The sequence below is a fragment of the Mus caroli genome, chromosome 2 (assembly GCF_900094665.2).
Source record: "Mus caroli chromosome 2, CAROLI_EIJ_v1.1, whole genome shotgun sequence".
In the NCBI taxonomy this organism is placed as follows: Eukaryota; Metazoa; Chordata; class Mammalia; order Rodentia; family Muridae; genus Mus; species Mus caroli.
The window spans coordinates 25,053,953-25,066,561 of NC_034571.1; the positions used below are offsets into that span (position 1 = coordinate 25,053,953).

The following is a 12,609-nucleotide window of genomic DNA, read 5'->3' on the forward strand; positions in this document are numbered from 1 at the left end:
CATGTGTGATGGTTTGCGTCTTGTAATCCGGATACCTGCGCCAGAGACAGGCATACCCTGGGAGCTCACAGAAGTAACTTTGTTGTTGTTGCATAGATTCCTGGCAAGTTTGCAGAGATTGAATGTCACCATTACACGAGCCAAGTATAGCCTCTTTATCCTTGGACATTTGAAGACTCTGGTGGTAGGTACATTCTGTGGGGACTACAGGGAATTTTTCTGTGGGGGAACTACAGGGAGTTTTAAAATTTTATCTGCTGTTGCCTATTACAGATTTTTTTTTTCTTCATCAAAATGGAAATGATTTCTTGGTTACAAAATAAAGGTTGTTAGGTCTTTCAGCTACTTGGCTGTGAGCTTTTATGTATGTACAAACTTAGCCCAAAGCTCAGGTATGTACACTTGTCTGAACCCTGTTGTGTATCGGTGACAAGACCAAAGAAGGTGTGTAATCTACACAGAAAGTGCTAGGACAGCGTTTAGCAAACAGTGGTGTGGGCATGTGAGCAGCTTCTTCAGAGAGAGTGCAGAGACATGGAGGACTTTGGGCATGTGGGTTACAAGGAGAGGTCTGCCCCAGAGCTTTTCTGCTGCAGGGGTTCTTGGAATGAAGCATAGTGTTCTGTATTTTTAGTGGGGAAATGCTATGAGTGAAGCCAGTGGCAGGGAGCAGGGGAGTGTATGCTTGCTGCTCAGCTCGTCTAGGGGTTACAGTGGATTGGTGCTTTCCAAGTTTTTGCTGTGAACTTTATCTTTTAAAGCTCTCTTGCCAACCCAGTAACTTTTTGGTGTTTTAAAAAGTGGTCCTCTGAGGAGAGAAGCCAATTTTGCTTGTTTTTCTTCCCTGTTTTGTTAATAGCAAGCAAGAGCATTCAAATGCATCTCCTTCCCATCTCTTACCTACATTGTGGTTTTTAGCTCGTGTTGTTTGTGTACCCTCTTAAAGAAGCTGTAAAAGCTTGTTTTATGTCTCGCTTTAAGTTGATAAGGAAAAACAAAATTTGAGTGTAAATATTGCTAAAAGATTGTTTCTAACATAAACATTGACATTTTAAAATAAAGTCATGGGGGCTGGAGACATGGCTCAGTGGTTACTGCCTTTCTAGAGGACAGGAGTTTGGGTCTCAACACCCACGTTGGATGGTTCACGACTGCCTGTAACTCAAGCTCCAGGTCTCTGAAAGGTCTTGCTCACTGACATAAACACATAGAACACAGAAATAAATTATAAACCCTTACTGATGGGGCTGGGGACAGCTCAGTGGTATATAACACTTGCCTGGCAGGTATAAGGCCCTGAGTCCATCCCCAGCAGCATACATGCAATTTAAGCAAGAGAAGAATAAAATAGAAAGATTCAGGGTTCTGGAGGGATGCTCAGGGGTTAAGAGTTCTCCTAATCTTCCCTCAGTAGTCCTTTGGGGCTTGGGAGGCCTTTGGGAAGCTTAATAAATGCTGTGGGTTTCCTTCAAGAGCAATCTTGTGTGGTCAGGAATTTGCCTTCGGAAACCAAGTCTTAACTGTTAAAATGTCAGCCATGTAGGTCAGTATAGGTCAGCAGGATGCTTACTGCAGTAGCAGCTAGAGAAATGAAGTCGTTGTACACTTGTGGGGTTGATGCAGCAGAAGGACTGTAGCTTTAATCTTATTTAATTTTAAGTGACATAAATTTCAATAGCCTGGCAGAGCAGGTCTGTAGGAGGACATCTTACTGTGTGGCAAGGATGGTAGGGATGCGAGTAAAGTTTCTGTGCAGCTGTCACCAGCCTTGGCTTTTAAAGATCATGACTCCTTAAGACTGGTCGTTTGAGTGCCTCCTTCACTCTTGTCTTCTGAGTGGTGAATTTTTGAGTCTGTTTTATCAGACTATATTTATTCCTTCAGAAATGGAAGTTGGGCCCACATGCTTTTCCAGCAAAATGAGTGTTTCTGTAGGGTGTGATTTTTTTTTTTTTTTTTTTTACTCCTCTTTGTTTCAGGAAAACCAGCATTGGTATGAACTGATTCAGGATGCTCAGAAGCGTGGGGCCATTATTAAGACCTGTGACCCAAACTATAGACATGACGCAATGAAGATTCTGAAACTGAAGCCTGTGCTACAGAGGAGTCTGACCCATCCCCCAGCCACTGCCCCGGAGGCACCCAGACCCCAGGGTGGCTTGCCCAGCAACAGGCTGGACAGTGGACTTGCCACAACATCTTTTGCTGCTTCTTTGTATCACACACCCTCTGATACTGTCACTTCAAAGGGACCTGAAAGGCCACTTCTTCAAGACCGACTTCGAGATCCACGACTACTCAGGAGATTGGATGCTGAAGCCAAGGGAACATTCCTGAAGGATCCACAGCCCGTTAGCCCCCAGCTCCCCAGGGTAGTTCATCTCTTGGGAGAGCCTGTGGTTTTCCAGAACCTAGGTTTTGTTGTGCCGCCATCCACTGCCATCGTTGCTCCTCTGGGCAGCCACAGGTCACCTATACAGGCTGAGCCACCACCTGCTCACCCTGCTGCTGCCGCCTCCACAAGTAAGAGGAAGTACAGTGACCCAGATGCTGGGCTCAGCCACAGAAGAGAGCCCAGGGCCTTCAGTGGAGAGCAGGGGAGGCATGGCTCTATGACTCATCATGTGCTGAGAAGCACTGACTGGGACAGGAGGAGGCTGGATGACAGCAGTGCCAAGAGGAGACAATTTCTATAGTAGCACCTGGTGAGGAGACTTGTCCACAGGCCAGCTAGTGGTACCCTACTGAGAAGCTGGGCTTTGTCTTTGTTTCCCTTGAAGGGTCTCTGTTAGAGGATGGAAGTAACTTCTAATTCTTGGTCTGTTTGTTGGTCTTGTTTTCAGTACTTTTTGCCAGTTGTATACACTTGGAGAGGGCATTTGTATGCCTGTAATCTTGTTCTTGAGGTCAGAAATTCAAAACATTGGGAGCTTTCGTTGTAAAGGTTAAACTGAATCCATATAGCAAATGTAGATCCTTTTACAGTGTAAACCACACTTCCTGCCTCAGCCTAAAGCACTGGTCCAACAGAGCAAACTTCCTATTTAAAGAGAGAGAGGAAGACAGATCCTTTCAACCATTGTGTGGTAGACAAGTTTAACAGCCTCAGTACTGGGAGTTAGCCAAGTTTGAACAAGTAGCTAGTGTCTTGAGCTGGGGTTTCCTAGGCTTTTAGAAAGCAGCACATTGGGAGTTGTGCTCATAAGTGCACTTTGAAACAAGGCAGCTTGGCACAGGGCATCACTGTGACAAGTTCATTTACCTATATTGGTGTATAGGTTTTCTGGCTAAATATCTTTCCCTTCTTAAAACGGAAGAACAATTCTTGAATGGTCATTCATGCTTCCAATGTTTGGTGAGGTTGGTGTAACTGGGGAATTGTAGACAGCTTAGCAAATGGAGGATTTGTGCTGGCTTGGTTGGCTTGGCCTGGAAGAGTCCATTTAGGATGCTTGTGAAGACTTGAGGGTTGCCAGGAAAATTTAAAAGGATGCATTTCAAGGGATCCCATGGGAGCTAAACAGGGGCAGAGCAGATAGCATATCTCAGGCAGGAGAGAAACTCCATGAGAAAGAAGAGCAGCTGTCTAGGCTGCTGGACCATCCAGTAGGTAGATGAAAGTGCAGTCTGTGTTGGGTCACTGCAGGCACTGGACTCCATCAGACCTGGTGTGGTTGTGAGAGGAAAGCAGAGGGGCCTGGAAGTCAGTCAGGACAAGGGTGGGAGGGCTGTTTAACCAGTCTCTATGTAGAAGGGCATGTGAGTGTGAGGTCTCTGGTAACTACTGTGTGCACAGCCCGTTAGCTGCCTTGGGGCACGAAGACAGCCCTAAAACTTAGTGTTCGCTGTTAAGAGGGGTTTTTTCCATCTGTTCTTACACAAGGGTTTTGTGTTAGAAATTCTGCTGAAGGAGGTTTTGTTTGTTAAGAGCTTTGAAAAAACTGTATTTTGCCAAGTTTCAACACTTGAGTTTCCTGATCTCTTTCTGCTAGTGCCCAGACATGAACCCTAATATCTGTTGAATACTTGTAAAGCTGGGGAGTGAGCACCTTCTCAGAGCACTTCAGCCTCCTGGATGTCCCCAGCTAAGTGGGAAAGAAATCTTGCTCTGGCTAGGGCAGGGGTTCAGTAAGCTCCTGCATATGACATTGGCAGGAAACCTCACTGTCACTTGAAATTTTCTTTCCTAGTATCTGTGAGAAGTGCTCAGTTTAGCCAAAAGTGTGCTTCTGAGAGGGGAATAACAACAGCAATAGCCAGGACGTTTCCCACTCTAAAGACCCAAGAAATATGTTTGTAAAAAGAAGATTTTCCAAAACATGTAGTTGGCTGCTCTCCGATGAGTATGTTGTAGGACATTGTGTGTTTATCTGCTGGCTCATGGCTAGCCACATCCGAGTATTGGAATTTGTATTGCAGCCTGCTTATTTTGTGAATGTAAGGGCTGCTGGGATTAGACTCTGGCCAAGGGATCTTCCTTCTCAGCAAGCAGACCTTGCCTTAGAACTGTCTCTCAGCAGAATGTAGTTGCATAACATTAGATCTGAAACCTTATTTATTCCAGATGGTAAAGGTATTTGCAGAAAGTGTTTGCTGTGTCAAGTGGCCTTTCCTGACAGTGCTGTCAGAAATGGTTAACCCTGACAAGATGAAAAGGTCACTCTGTCCTTGCTGTGGTTAAAAGAACATGCCCTGACTACTGTCAAATGTTATTTCAAGCTGAATATATTATACCTGTCTTACTTTGCTTCTCTCTTGATTTACCACAGTTTGTCCAGTTATGTTTTCATGAATTATCAGGAGTAAATTTGAACAAAAACATGTGAATAATCTCCTGTAAATGTGTTTTATAACAAGAGTGTGCTAAACTATTTTCTAAAAATTACTTGTGCATTTTGGGAATCTTTCTGTAGCTTTGTGTTTTGTATGCTCTGGATTCATAACTGGATTTTGGCAAATAGTAAACCTATTATCTTTGTTAAAACCTAAAATTTAAGAGAAAATGGCAGAAATAAAAACAAACAAGAAAACTGGCCTGGGTTAGAAGTATTCTGTGCTGCTAGGTTAAGGCTGGAAGACCCTCCCCCTGCCAGCTCCTTGTCTTCACTCCCCTTCAGTCCCACGCTCCTCATCCTTGGGGTCCTTTGGTGCCATGGACCACCCTGGCTGGGTATGGGGGTCCCTGGGATGTGGGTTTCTCAAGGTCAGGTGGGTAAGGATTCGGTGATGACAAACAGAAACAAGCACAGAGGCAGTCTGGATCTGAGTGGATTTTGCAGCTCTCAAGGGTTTTTATACATAAACAGGTGTGACAGCTCTGAAAAGGTGTGTTCAGTGGAGCAGTGAAATAGAACAGTCATAACAGTAATCATTTGGTACATCAAAATATGAAATATCCTCCAAGTCTTACAACTTCAGAAAAAAGGTATTTTCAGAAAAACATTCAGGTAGAATGGATATTGTTATGATCATTTAGTACATCAAAATACAAAAATCATCTAAGGCTAGTGGCAAATTCCCAAGAAAAAGCTAGTGCCTTTTTATGATGTTACTATTTAACCTCTACTTCCTGTTCTTCTGTAACTCTTCAAAGCATAAATTTAAACGATTTTAATTCTTTATAATTAAGGCTTTCTTTTTTTTTTTTTTAAGATTTATTTATTTAAGTACACTGTAGCTGTCCTCAGACACTCCAGAAGAGGGCGCCAGATCTCGTTACGGATGGTTGTGAGCCACCATGTGGTTGCTGGGATTTGAACTCTGGACCTTCGGAAGAGCAGTCGGGTGCTCTTACCCACTGAGCCATCTCACCAGCCCTAACTAAGGCTTTCTTAAACAAGATACCAAAACCTACTTCCGATGACACAGGTGCAGCCATATCAAATATTATTGTCGGGAAAGTTTAATATTTATCAATACTCTTATACATGATTTGTAAAGTGAGGCGCTGGTTTTCCCAGAGATGAGGCCATGGTTAGTGACTCCATTTCAAGGGATGGTTTTGTAGCCATAATACTCGCTTAAGATCTTGGCCTAGGCTATCAGGAACATCTCATATATAGGAAAAGGAATAGAAAACATAAAACAGCTAAGTAGCCAAGAGAACCATGCTCAGTAATTTTTCTCTTGCGAAGAGTTCCACAACCAGTTCCAGGAGGCCTCCCCTTTTTGAGGTCAAACACCTCAGCCTGTGGAACTTGTCACACAGCTCCTTACTGGAGGTGGTGTGGCACTTTGGAATCTGGGTAAGGTTATGAGTGTCTCCATTGCCACATGGACATCCTATAGATTACAGCAAGTTCACTAGGCTGGGGCTGGGAGGTGGAGACTACACATGGGCAGTGACTTGAGACAGGAACTCCTGGAAATGGCAGAGGAGGCACGGCACATCCATGTGCAAGTCAGGTCATTGCGAGTGGCCATAGATACTCAGAACACACACAGTAGCTTACAGAATGATGTCACTTAAAGGACACTTAATCTGTTTTCCACATCTTGCTGTACCCAGGGTCCACTTGGAGATCACAGGGAAGAAGGGAGGGTGATGATAAATTTGCCCAATGGGATGATGAGCACTATGCCATGGCCCCTTCATCTGGAATTTGTCAGTAGCTGTCAGTGATTGAAGTGGCCAGGCATCCCTCTCTGTACCAATCCACAATTGCACAGTCATTCCACTCCCTGGGTTTCACTATTCATAGAGGAATAAATAATTCAGGGAGCAACATAAGATTTAGTTTGAACTTAAAGAGAATTTACAGTGTTGTGAGCACGACAGGCAGTTTCTGCACACAAGGGACCTGAGTTATCTGCTTCTGCTGTGGAATGTGAGTGGAGTTCTCCAGTGGCATCTGAAGCCACGGAGGCCTGAAACATGGCTGTCTTTTTCTGCTACAAGTGGGAGCCTTCGGCCTGGATACTTTTAAAAAAGTATTGCTTTTGTTGTCTCTCCCTGCCCCCCGCCCATTTTCTGATGTTTTTTGGGTGCAGCTTTTGAAGATCGAGCTCTCGGGTGTTTCTATAGCAGAGCCTTGGAGTCTGGCTCCCACAGAGTCAGCAGGAATAAGGGGATCCATGGGGGTCATCTCTGAGGTTCTGGATGTAGCCCTCCAAGAAAAGTCAGTGGGAAACCAGTTTCTGTTCAGATGGGAGGTTCCCTGGGGCAGTCAGTGCAGCAGGGCCAAGGGAGGAAACTAAAATGGCCCAACGGATCCTTCCACCAGAGTCCACATCATTTCAGAACCTTTGGTTTTCCTGAGGGTTTGCTCTTGGTTTGGACACTCTGGGCCTGGACATCCGTATAAAAACATGGAGACAGTCTCTCGCACTTCCGAAGCTGTGTGCACTTGTGTTCTGCATAGTCATTCACTCTACATTTTTTTCCTCCATTGCCTGCCTCTTATTAACCCCCATTGCTGGGAATTGAACCCAGGATCTGGCATATGCTAGGCCAGCACTCCACCACACCCCTGGAGATTTCCCTCCCCTTTTAAAGACAGGGTCTCCCTCTATGGTCTAGAGTTTTCTCTGTGTGTAAGTCAGGCTGAACTCAGAGATCCACCTGCTTCTGCCTTCTGAGTGCTGGAGGCATCCCCAAGACACCTACCTGCCTAACTCTTTGTACTTTTGTTTTGTTTTGTTTTGTTTTGTTTTTTCTTTTGAGACAGGGTTTCTCTGTGTAGCCCTGGCTGTCCTGGAACTCACTCTGTAAACCAGGCTGGCTTCGAACTCAGAAATTCATCTGCCTCTGCCTCCCAAGTGCTGGGATTAAAGGCGTGCGCCACCACGCCCAGCTTCTTTGTACTTTTTAATGGTAAAGGTTATTGCCTTTATTAAAATTTAAACTTTTAAATTGTGTGTATCTGTGTGCATCTGAAAGGCAAGTATATGCAGGTGAGTGCAGGTGTTTGTGGAATTTAGTGGCACTAGATAAAGATATCCTTGGAGCTGGAGTTACAAGGCAGTTTGTAAGCTTTCAGACAAGGATGCAGGGACTCTTAACTGCTGCTCACAACAGTTACCTAACCAGTTTCTTTTTAAAACTTACTACGTGTGCGTGTGCGTGTGTGTGTGTATGTGGTCAGGCTTGGTATCAAGTACCTTTCACTGATCCATCTCACCAGCCAGATGTTTGGTTTGTATATACCGGTGGCCATGAAAAACTTTCTACAGTAAGGGGTTTGGGTGTAGAGAGGATTTCAGCGCCCCTGGTCTAGAGGATGCAGTTCTACAGCCCCACTCTCCACAGGGTGAGACTCTGCCTGTAGCCTTGTGAAGGCCAGGTGCTGCAGTCTTCCAGGTTAATACCAGTGCAGTGGAGGATGCTCTGTCTCTCCCTACACCCCTCCCAAGGCCTGCAGGGCGACGCTTCTGCTGAGAGTGTACACCCCCCTCTTCTGGGGGAGTGGGGCTCACATTCTCTGCTCATTTTTCTCCTGTGCTCATTGTCCCTTTGGCTTTTAGCAGCAGTGTGTTTCCAGTGTGAATCATACATTGTGTCCATTTCCTGTGTTCTGCATTGTTTTGTGCTTTGTGCCTTTTTAGACACATCTTTGGTTATACAGGGGGATTTGCTTCTCCTCCCTCCTCCTCTCCCTCCTCCTCTCCCTCCTCCTCTCCCTCCTCCTCCTCTTGCCAGTTTTTGGAGACAGGTTTCTCTGTAGCCCTAGAATTCTCTCTGTTGACCAGGCTGGGCCTCTGTAGATCTGCCTGCCTCTGCCTTCTGAGTGCTGGGATTAAAGGGGAGCACCACCACTGCCCTTAATGTCATTTAATATATCCATCTAAAAGCTGAAAAACCATTCTTTTTTTAAAATCCCACTTGCAGCCTAACTTTTTTTTTTAAAGATTTATTTATTATATGTAAGTACACTGTAGCTGACTTCAGACACACCAGAAGAGGGCATCAGATCTCATTACGGGTGGTTGTGAGCCTCCATGTGGTTGCTGGGATTTGAACTCAGGACCTTTGGAAGAGCAGTCGGTGCTCTTAACCACTGAGCCATTCTCTCCAGCCCCCCAAAAACATTTTTCATTTGGAAATTCAAATCTTCTGTTTTTTAAAATGATGTGAGTATGGAGGTGAGGGCAGCGAGTATGTCCACATGTATGTCTGCTCACAGAGGCCTTGAATCCCTTGGAGTTGGGAGTTCCAAGTGGTTGTGAGCTGCCATGTGGGTGCTGGGAATCGAACCCAGGTTCTTCACAAGAGCAACAAGTGCTCTCAACCACAGAACCACTTCTCCAGCCCTTCAATTGCACTTTATGTGTTTTGTGTGTGCATGCACACACACCAGTACTTGCTGCCTGCGGAGGCCAGAGGACAATTTGTAGTTGTTTCTGTTCTTCCGTGTAGCTCCTGAGATTGAACTGAGGCAGTCAGGCTTACCAGCAATCGCCCTTCCCCGCTGAGCCACCTCCTGACCCTTAGTGCCTCGCAGGGACTGGGCTCCTTTTATGGCATCTGTATGACCTTTCAGCACAGGCACATGGTGTGCAGTGACCATGTCAGGGTGACAGGCACTTTCATCCCTTGTGATGCCTGCTGGCTAGGGCCCTGTCCTGCTCTCTTCAGCTCTTTTGAAGTATTCAGCTAGTGATTGTCAATGCTGGTTGCTTCTCAGGCCCATGCAGTGTGGAAACATCCTCCTGTCCCCCTGGCCTGTGCCAGTACCCACCCTCCCATCACTCTTTCCATGCCCTAATGATAATTTCTGAGGGTTGCTGTACAGTCTTAAGAGAAAGAACCCATGTTGGGTAAGAGTTCGTGACTGTCCGCATTCTAGTAAAGACTCCTCTGAGCTTGCTGGTCCAGGGCCCTAGCAGCTGGCCTCTGGGCTTCTGTCTGCCCTGCTGTGGAGTCTACCTTTACTTTCTGGAACCCCCTCTCTTCCTAGAGAAGAATGTTTACAAGCTAAGATCTAGTCCCAGGCACTCTAAACTTACCTGTTCTCCTGCTGGAGCTTTCTAGAACTGAGATCGGGGAAGAGTGAGTAGAATTGGATGTCAGGTGGGGGAAGGGGGGGATACAGTGGGAAAGGCCCTAAGGGTACAATTCCCCCCTTTCTCATCTTCCTTCCAGTCTCCTTGAAGTGCTATTTCTCCTACATGCCCAGCAGAGCTTGCATCTCTTCTAGATCATAGGTCAGTCAGTGAAAGGGACTCAGGCCCCCCTGGAAGAAGTCCCAAGACATTAGTCCAAACGTGGTTCTGATTGCTCAGCATGACGTCATAGCATGATGGGGGATTTTATTCAAGACAAGGCCTCACTATGTAGCCCTAGCTGTCCTAGAACTCACTCTGTAGACCAGGCTGGCCTCGAACTCACAAAGTGCTGGGATTAAAGGCCTGTGCCTCTTATGTCTGGCATGATGGATATGGGCCTCCATCTGTGATATCATTCCTCTCCTGGATGCACAGGGATCTTGGAAGCTGGTCTCCAGCCTCTGGGAACCAAAGGCACTTCCCAGACAAAGCTGCCTCCAAGACTGCAATTCCAGCATGTCAACCTGGCCTGCTCTAGAAGCCCTGTCACCTGTCCCTCGACCAGTCCTCCACTACCTCCAGGTTCTAGGTCTCAGCCAGGACCTGGGACCTTTAGAGACAACCTTGCTCACCCTCATAGCCTTCCTGCAGCCTCTCCACACTTCTTTGAGGATTTTTGGGTCTAGCAAAACCTTGAAGAGATGGGGGCAGAGAATGCTGCTGAGCAGGGTAGGACCAGCAGAGGCAGGTAGGCCATGCAAGCAGCCAGAGGGCTTCCCTGGACTTGGGAGGTCCAGGACAGCCACATGACTATCTGTGCCTTTCAGCTTTCTGAACTCCACTGGGAGTTCCTTTCCTATGACCTCCATTTCCTGGTTCCCCAATGTCCCATCAATACCTCTCTCTCCATTAGTCCTGCTAATGTCCCCTGCCTGGTTCTTTTGTTTGTTTGTTTGTTTTTCAATATACAGGGTTTCTCTGTATAGCTCTGGCTGTCCTGGAACTCACTTTGTAGACCAGGCTGGTCTTGAACTCAGAAATCTGCCTGCCTCTGCCTCCTGAGTGTTGGGATTAAAGGCATGCGCCACCATGCCTGGCTCCCCTGCCTAGTTCTAAGCCCCAATCTACCAACGTGCAGGAGAGCAAACAGAAGAAGCAAGCCTCACCTCTGTAATCCTCGAACTCAGGGCTGGAAAGGAGGTTGGCTATGGGTTCCAGGCCAGCCATGAAGAAGTAAGCAGAAAGGTTCCAACCCTGGGGGTTCTGGCTGGCTGCTGCATAGAGGGCAGTCCAGGAGCAGGGGATCCCTGGGCACAGTGGGCAGGGGCCTGCAGAGTCTTTCTGGTCCTGGGTGGCATGCACTTTGGGAAGGAGTAGGGCAGGTGGAAGGGCTGGGCCTCTTTAGTGCCCAAGCGTCAGGTCCAGCACGGCTGTGGAAGAGGCTGGGACACGGTGGGGTCCTGCCCCTGGAGCATCATTGCCAGGCTGTGGATCCCCCAAGTATGCTGATGGTTGCTGTTACCCTGTAGCTGATATGCTGTCTCATTTATGTGCTTGAATTTCAATCTCTCTTTCTGGGGAATATACTTCCCCCATTACTCAGGGCTAATCACTCCATAATACATGAAACAGATGGGTTCTCAGGAATGAGGTGGTCATGAGGCTGTGGGGGTTGAGAACAGGCCTTCCTTCTGCTTGGCCCTTAGGGCCATGGGAAAGGATCGAGACAACATAACCACAGAGGTCATAAAAACCTGCATGGCCCTTTGTAAGAACTGCTCATTATGTGACTTGAACTTAAACTTGGGATTATATGAGAAGACTCATGTACCCTCTGATCCAATGACTGTTGTATTAATTAGCTAGGATGAACCTGGGGACTTCAAGGATAGAGAAGAAAAGGCATAGATAGGAAAAGAAGGAAGAATCTATTTTTAAAAAAGACAGATGGGTTTATCTTGTAGGAGGAAGGTGTGTGTATGAAACAAAACAATATTAGAAGGAGAGTGTGGCTTAAGGGAAAAGGACGCTGGGCTGGTGAGTTTGCGTTCACAGAGAGGTTGTCAATTTCAGACATGAGGCCATGGAATTGCTAGGATAAGGAAAAGAAGACTGGAGAGTTAAAAGATGATGTTCAAGCTTATGAAGCGTTGGTCCTGCTCCTTGCTACGTGCAGGACCGTGTAGGACCGTGCAGGACCGTGCAGGACCGTGCCTAGAGATCGGAGCGAGCCAGCTGCTCTGCTTGCATAGATTCGAAGACCTCTGTAAGGAATCGTTTTAACCTCCGTCGGCTGCCATCTTTCTGTTCTCACACGAAAACGTCACTGGAACGACTGCTGTCTACCATACCAGGAGACCCCAGGAGCCGTGCCAGCTGCCGGTGAGGAACACACTGTGGGCAAGCTTTGTGTTTAGTTTTTATTTCAAAGAATCAGGGGTTGTGGGGAGTAAAATCTGGGATTTTTAGAATTTATTTAACCATGGATCTCTTTGTGTTTTAGAAAATGACTAACAATAGTCAAAAGATCTGATTAATGTAGTTTTAGTAAATAAAAGACTGGGTTCTCTCTGACCAAATGGAGCAATGAGAGAGAGAGAGAGAGAGAGAGAGAGAGAGAGAGAG

The 12,609-nt window shown here is 46.5% G+C and overlaps 1 protein-coding gene across 3 annotated transcripts in view; it reads left to right on the top strand.

The window, feature by feature from the left end:
- Window positions 1-5,033, top strand: part of Setx (senataxin) — a 57,821-nt gene extending 52,788 nt beyond the window's left edge. For 2 of the 3 annotated variants that reach the window (XM_021156936.2, XM_021156939.2), the window contains 2 exons: window positions 97-184; window positions 1,980-5,025. In XM_021156936.2, coding sequence (XP_021012595.1) covers window positions 97-184; window positions 1,980-2,696 — 805 coding nt within the window. In that variant the 3' untranslated portion in view covers window positions 2,697-5,025. Of the gene's footprint in view, window positions 1-96; window positions 185-1,979 lie in introns of all 3 variants that reach the window. The other variant, XM_021156942.1, reaches the window with a different exon arrangement.
- Window positions 5,034-12,609: the final 7,576 nt, after the last annotated feature.